This window comes from Notolabrus celidotus, chromosome 22 (assembly GCF_009762535.1).
Source record: "Notolabrus celidotus isolate fNotCel1 chromosome 22, fNotCel1.pri, whole genome shotgun sequence".
Classification (NCBI taxonomy): Eukaryota; Metazoa; Chordata; class Actinopteri; order Labriformes; family Labridae; genus Notolabrus; species Notolabrus celidotus.
Genome location: NC_048293.1, coordinates 12,796,248 through 12,803,399, shown reverse-complemented (window position 1 = coordinate 12,803,399; position 7,152 = coordinate 12,796,248). Strand labels below are relative to the sequence as shown.

General features: G+C 40.5%; 1 protein-coding gene across 1 annotated transcript; it reads left to right on the top strand.

Moving 5' to 3' along the window:
* Nucleotides 1-90: 90 nt before the first annotated feature.
* Nucleotides 91-5,617, top strand: LOC117805842 (5'-3' exonuclease PLD4). The gene is made up of 11 exons (XM_034674412.1): nt 91-192; nt 311-393; nt 484-644; nt 1,983-2,166; nt 2,257-2,377; nt 2,471-2,598; nt 2,687-2,887; nt 3,070-3,209; nt 3,294-3,459; nt 3,546-3,642; nt 3,742-5,617. The coding sequence occupies exons 2-11, from the start codon at nt 343-345 to the stop codon at nt 3,942-3,944; spliced, it is 1,452 nt and encodes a 483-aa protein (XP_034530303.1). The 5' UTR covers nt 91-192; nt 311-342; the 3' UTR covers nt 3,945-5,617.
* The last annotated feature ends 1,535 nt before the right edge of the window (nt 5,618-7,152 follow it).

Sequence of the window (7,152 nt, the reverse complement as noted above, 5' to 3'; positions counted from 1 at the left end):
GCAGTTTCCTTTTTTTTTACCCCAGAGTAAATATATCTCTGAAAGCTGAAATGAAAGTGAAAACAGGAACCGTGCCACTATACAAACGCTATCAGGGAGATCACTTCAGCTCAGTGTCGGATGAAAGCAGAAGAGGAGGAAGCAAGTCTGTTGTGAGCTTTTTGTTGTTGAAAAATATCCTTGTCTTCTCCAGTGAGTGTTTTCATACTTTTGAAACAAAACTTCTTCTGGCATTTGAAAGTATGCGCCATCAGTGGTGTTGCCAAAACAGATTTTTACTGCGTTAGACAACAATTTCCTGCTTTTGAAGTTTAACAGGACGAGGAGAGCTAGAAGGAAAAAATGAACTCTGCGTACAGAAGACTTGATGACAGCTCTGACTCAAACAAAGGGGTGAGTTTAGATCATTTATTCCACCAGATTCCTCTCCCTGCTTTGTATGACACATTTTTCTCTTTGTGTATGATTTTCCTTGTTTCTCAGAGGTCGACCAGCTGTGTAGCATTAGCTGTGGTTCTGGGCTGCCTGACTGTTCTGGGTATTGTTCTGGCCATTGCTGTGCTGGAAAGACCAGCAGCCACTAAAGATCATGAGACACTCCCTGGGGATGCTGCTGTGGGTGGCGACTATTCAGACCAGTGCAGGTAAATGTGCTTCAGGGACAAAGAGGTTCTAAAAGCTTAGACCTAATGTATTGGATGATACCAGATAGACTCACTCTTTATGTATTCATTTCAGTTTTCAAAGCTGAATGTAGTAAAACAATCGACTTCTGTTTTTTTCCTCTTTATTAGATTACATCAGTAACTACTTTGTGCTCTACAACCACATTTCCCAAAAAGCTGAGACAATGGATAAAATGTGAATCAAAACAAAAACATGGTGACTTGCAAAACATTGAAACCAAACATTTAATTGAAATAGCACAGTAACAACCCATCAAATGTTGAAACTAAGAAATGTCAATGTTTTTGGAAAGTGATGTGCCCATCGTGAGCTTGATACCAGCAGCATGTTTCAAAATGGTGGGATAACTGCAATCACAGACTGGAAAGGCTTTAAAATACTTAAAGAAAACAAATGGTGAAACATCTCACACTTAATTAGATTAACCGGCCATAGTTCGATAACATGACTAGATACAAAAAGAGCCTCCCAGAGAGGCTCTCAGAATAAAAGACAGGAAGAGGTTCAACAGTGTGAGAGCCTGCGTGAGCAAATTATTCAACTATTCCCAACATATCACTGCAAAGCATTTGGGGATTTCATCATCTACAGTAACATCATTAAAACATCTTTATATCATTAATCTGGAGAAATCTCTGTAAAAAAAAAAGACAACGCCCAAAACCAATACTGTATGGCTGTGACTTTTGGGCCCTCAGTTGGCACTGCATTAAAAACAGGTATGACTCTGAAGTGGAAATCACTGTATTGGCTCAAAAAAACTTCCAAAAACCACTGTCTGTGGACTAAGGTGAAGGAGAAAATGGTTCTATGGTTTGATGAGTCAGTGTTTGAAATTCTGTTTTGAAATTGTGGACACAGGAGAGGGACCATCAGCTTTTTCAAAAGCCAGCATCCTGGTACGGGGTTGCATCAACAGCATGTCTTAGTAGTAAGAGAGCCTGAGTGCTAAACTGGCCAACCTGCAGTCCTGCTTTGTTGTCACCTGTTACAAAAGTTTGCTGCTTTTATAACACCAAATATGACAAAGGAGTCCCCAGTTTCAACTTTTGATATGTTGTTTCTATTCTGTTTTCACTTTAATATGGAGTTTCAATGTTTTGTAAATAATTATTTCCTGTTTCAGTTTGCATTTTACACAGCTCCCTAACTTTTTAGAGCCTGGATTGTACAGTCTCTTGACAGTAATTGTAAAGCTGATACATAAAACCTCCACTATCTACATCTCAGCACTTATTAACTCTCTCAATGGTTTCCTAAATGATCATCATCACACATTGTTATCTGTCTCTCAGCATGACCCTAGTGGAGAGCATCCCTCAGTATGTGCAATACAAAGCCAATGAAACGTTCGGTATCCCTCTGGAAAAAGCCTGGAATGATCTGATCTCCATTGCAACGCATCAAGTGGATGTGGTCTCGTTCTACTGGACCCTAACTGGGGATGACATCAATGTGAACTCCTCCTCGGACAAACCTGTGAGTTGTCAGCTTAAACACAAAGAAACATGTAAAACTTCTGTTGAATATGTTAAAAAAAGTCTATAATGCTGCGTCTGTCCTCATCAGGGGAGACAAATCCTCAAAGATCTTGAAGAGTTGCCCTCCAGGAATGTATCTGTGCGACTGGTGACCAGCGTTCCAAGTGTTCCAACAAACTCCACAGATTTTAAGATACTAAAAGAGAAAGGTTTGAAAGTGACTAGTCTAGTTCTTGTTTCACTTTAATAAGATCTGATTTGTGATGCATTGTTTCCACTGTCTCCTCTTTTGCTGCTTGCAGGAGTCCAAGTGAGGAAGGTGAACTTTGGACGTTTGACGAGGGGCGTCCTGCACAGCAAGTTTTGGATTGTTGACAGAAAACACGTGTTTATTGGAAGTGCAAACATGGACTGGAGGGCTCTCACACAGGTAGGAGCAAACATCTACAACCACTAACGCTCATCTGAAACATTATTACTCATTGTACGACAGTTTCACGATTCACTTTGGTCCTTAGGTGAAGGAACTGGGTGTAGTCATCTACAACTGCTCCAGTTTGGCAAAGGACCTGCATAAGATTTTCCAGTCTTACTGGGTGATGGGACAGTCAAACAGCTCCCTGCCACAGCCCTGGCCTGCACAGTATGACACTCCGATCAACAAAGAGCACCCCCTGCTGGTGAAAAGTGATAATGTGTCCAGCTTGCTCTACCTCGCAGTGAGTTCTTAAACTTTCAGTTCCCTTTTACAGAACACTGTTACTCTGTTTTCTCTATTTACTAAGAAGTGACTGTACAGTGTGTGTTATAAAACCAGCACAGAGACTGCATGGAAGTCAGGGTTCATGAATCCAAAGTGTTTCGGTTGGTATCATTATCCCATATCTCTCTTTCACTCCAGGCTTCCCCTCCATTGTTCTGTCCTCCAACAAGGACTCAGGACCTGGAGGCTATTCTCTCCATCATCTCAGAGGCCCAACGCTTTATTGATGTAGCCGTCATGGAGTACTTCCCCACCACACGCTTTGAAAAGCCTCAGAGGTGAGCCTCAACTCTAAAGGCAAACCTTTTTATCCCCTTTTTTTTGCTCCATTTTTCTTCACTGTAAACTCTTTGATTGAACAGATACTGGTCCTTCATCGATGATGCTATCAGGACGGCTGCATTTGAGAGGAACATTAAGATCCGGATGCTGATCAGCTGCGGGCGAGACTCTGATCCAGCTATGCTGCCTTTCCTTCAGTCTCTAGCCTCGATGGACAGCCCACACCACGACATTAGCATCCAGATAGTATGACAATTAATGGTCTTCTGTGTAGAGACTTAAGTCCTCCTCACTTGTCTGTTTTTTGTAATGAAATTATTCTTTGTTTACAGAAAGTTTACATCGTACCGGTGGGAAACCAGTCTGACATCCCATATTCCAGAGTTAACCACAATAAATACATGGTGACTGATAAAGTAGCCTACATAGGTGAGTGTTTGATCACCTCCAGGATGTCTTGTTGAGGACACAGTTCATTGCATATAAACTGCTCAATAATCAACCACATAATGTGCTGTCGTTCCTCAGGTACCTCCAACTGGTCAGGGGATTACTTTGTGACCACAGCTGGGGTGGGTCTGGTGATTTCCCAGCATGCTCCCCACCCTGTGTGGAAAACCGAGGCCCTGCAGAGCCAGCTCAAATCGGTCTTCAACAGAGACTGGCACTCTGAGTTCGCTGTGAACCTTGCTGACCTGAAAAACCATACAGACTGTGCACTTTCAAGATAACAGAACTCCTTAAGAAATGTTGCACTGATACATATTTTACTATCAGGGCCTTTTTTCAAACCATAGACATGTTCTTTATGCTCTATTAAGGCCCAAGCAGCTGTACAGATTACTATAATGTAAGATTGAATATTGCTTTCACTGGAAGTTTTAATGTAGTCACATATTGTAAAATATGTTCACTGTGAGAGAAGAAACAAGACAACATACAGTGATCTTTTACATGACTTTGACTTCACTCAAATCACTCAGCTGAACAGAATTTGTAAAATCAGAGGCCTAAGAGGTGGTTTGCACTCTTTGTGCATGTTGTAGGGTGTTAAACACAGAATGTAACCACACTGAGACTTTTCCTTTTTGTTTTGACTTTTGGTTTGGAACACTTTTTACAGTGTTGAGTCCAAACAGAGAGAGGTTGAAGTGTATTAAAGACTTCTGTCACCTGTGAAGGGTTAAATAACATTTCAGGAGGACTTCTCATACACCTCCTCTCTTTTTACTTAAAGGGGACTGTTAGTAAGATATTTCTGTTGATGATATTAGATGATTACCATAGTGTGTGAGAGTTCACATCCGGTTCAACCCTCCTCGCCTCTTGAAATTAACTTTTTCACACTGAATATCACACCACTGCCTTCTCTCTTTTCCTCTCCTCTCCTCTCCTCTCCTCTCCTCTCCTCTCCTCTCCTCTCCTCTCCTCTCCTCTCCTCTCCTCTCCTCTCCTCTCCTCTCTTAAGCACTAAGATGAGAACAGAACTTAAAACCATTACAACAGGTAGTACCCATCAACACATGAACTGAGATTATGTTTAGATATTGATATTTATTTACATGACTGAGTTCACAACTCTCCTCATTCCTCTCCTCTCCTCTCTCGGGAAGAATATTGGATGTCAAAAGGGAATAACTGAAGAAACTTTGGAACAGATGACTAAAGGTTATCTGCAACTGACGATATCACTGATTCATGTTGACTGTATTACATTTAATTGTGTTGTGTCAAAACTGAATTCTGTAAAGCAGGGATTACTGAGCGTAATGATTCTGTTGTAAATCATTCCTCATATAACGCATATCCAGCCTATAACACATTTAAATTTGAGAGACTGTTCTACTTCTGATCAAAAAAAACAGTCTGAGGTTATCTCTACTCCTTGCTATTAGTTCCACTGGCTTCACGATTCATTGCAGTGTTGTATATAAAACTGTATAATACTTTTAGTCTGTTCAGGACTTTTGTCGTCCAGTCAAAAGTCCTGACAGACTTCTGCTGGACCAAAAGAGATTGTTGTTGATTCTGTAGCCTGATTAAAACTTAATGCTTCACAAAGTCGTTGGTTCACTTCATCAAAGTGTCCTGAAATAGTGTTTCAGTAGCATTTGTGGTAAGTAATGGTGTCAGACAGAGGGGTTGTTCTTTTCAACTCTACTTTTCATGCTCTGTTTGAGCAGTTGAAAGCCTGGAATACAGGCTGTATAATTAGAAGAAGTCGAGTGAACCATCCTCATGTATGTGGATGATCTGACTGCACTTTATCCTGCAGCTCTCCAGCACCTCCTGACTGTATATCCGGTATATTGTTTTGAACCTGATATCGTAATTGATACCATCAAGAGTGCTGTCTTTGTTTGTTGCACCTAAGAAGATAAAAGGCTGAAATCTCCTGACTACACATTGTCTAATATTGATCTCTGTGTCTGTTTAATCACAAAACAAATGACTGATGATGGTATTAACAGGCAATGCTGCAAAGTATTGGCACAAGAAGCAATCTTTCACACAGATTGTGTTTGTGTTTGGATGAAGTAAAGATGTTTCTGTTAAGGGCTTATCTACCACCTCTGTAGGCTCAACACCTGAGGTTATACCTCAAGAAAGTAAGCTTATTTCAGAATACTGCTGAATGCACCAGGGTGGTGTAGTGCAAGACACATGTTTATGACAGTGTAACAGGGTAGACCTGTATCAGCCTGATTTCTGAGTGCAGTGATCGCTATTACAGTTGAGCACCTTGTGGGTGTGATTTTCACGTGGGTGTGGGGTGAAACACTACAGTTTGAATTGACCAACGACTGACTGTTAAATTAATTAAAATAGGCAATGCTAAAAGACCAGGACTTAAATAAGGGAGCTAAAAGTCTGATGGATAGGGGAAGGAGGTAAAGTGCCATGGCAAGGTACTAAGTTTCATTTCCTGCATGTGGCAAAGCCAACGGGCGTGACAGGGTTGTCATGTTGCTGTTGCTGCTTACAAGCTGTGGTTGACCCGTTGCAATGTCAGTCTTGGATGCTATCCTTCTTGGGAGCACTTTCAGTCAGCTGTGACTCAGGAACATGCAGCTCTCCAAACACAGACCCAGCTGCTTAATGCGGTTGAGCACTCCACAGCAGACTGAAATCAGAGGCAACACTGAAGCACACCTGCATTGCCTCAACCCATCACCTTGCACTGCACTGCGGAATCAAATATGGACATTTATTTGTGGGTTTGATGCCCAAGAAAATTAAATGTGTTACATGCCAGTAATACCTGCAAACAATGACAGCTAAAAAGATGTGTTGAGTTGTCTGTAAGAGATTTAAATTCAATATATTATACATCTATTGTCTTTTATCTGGACCTTGAGTCTGCAATAAAGGCAGAATAGTCTTAAAATTGTGTATGTCGTCTGATATTCAATAATTAGCTCAAAATAAATTAGGTTTACCAAGGGGTTGAACATTTCCGGAAAGTTTCCGGAAAATTTCCATGGGAAGTTAAGCTGGGGAATTTTGGAAATATTCCAAATTGGAAATTATGGGAATTTATGGAAGTTAACTGGGAATTTATGGAAATTAACTGGGAATTTAATGGAAAGGTATAATATCTAAGCATAAATATGTGTTTTGTTATAAGCAGACATCCATCCAAAATAATACAATTAAAACAGATTTATTTGTAAATAGAACTTTATCAAGTGTTAAATATTTTATTGAACAATCTATTTTTTCATTGAAGACCACAATATGAATGTTGAGTAAAATATTACTCATCCCCCTCGACCTAACCCATTCAAAAATTAACAAAAATGCAATCCCAACAAAGTCCCATTCAACATGCAATTAAAAGTGCATGTAGGGGCGTGGTCTCAATAGCCCTGCAGTAAGCAGTGTGCTATGTGCATGTGATTGAGGAATAGCATAGATATTCAACTGTATTTGCATGAA

Coding starts and splice junctions, on each gene's coding strand:
- LOC117805842 (XM_034674412.1), top strand. CDS start 343: ATGAACTCTGCGTACAGAAGACTTGATGACAGCTCTGACTCAAACAAA. Junction 3,460..3,545: donor ACGACATTAGCATCCAGATA/GTATGACAATTA, acceptor CTTTGTTTACAG/AAAGTTTACATCGTACCGGT. Junction 3,643..3,741: donor TGATAAAGTAGCCTACATAG/GTGAGTGTTTGA, acceptor GTCGTTCCTCAG/GTACCTCCAACTGGTCAGGG.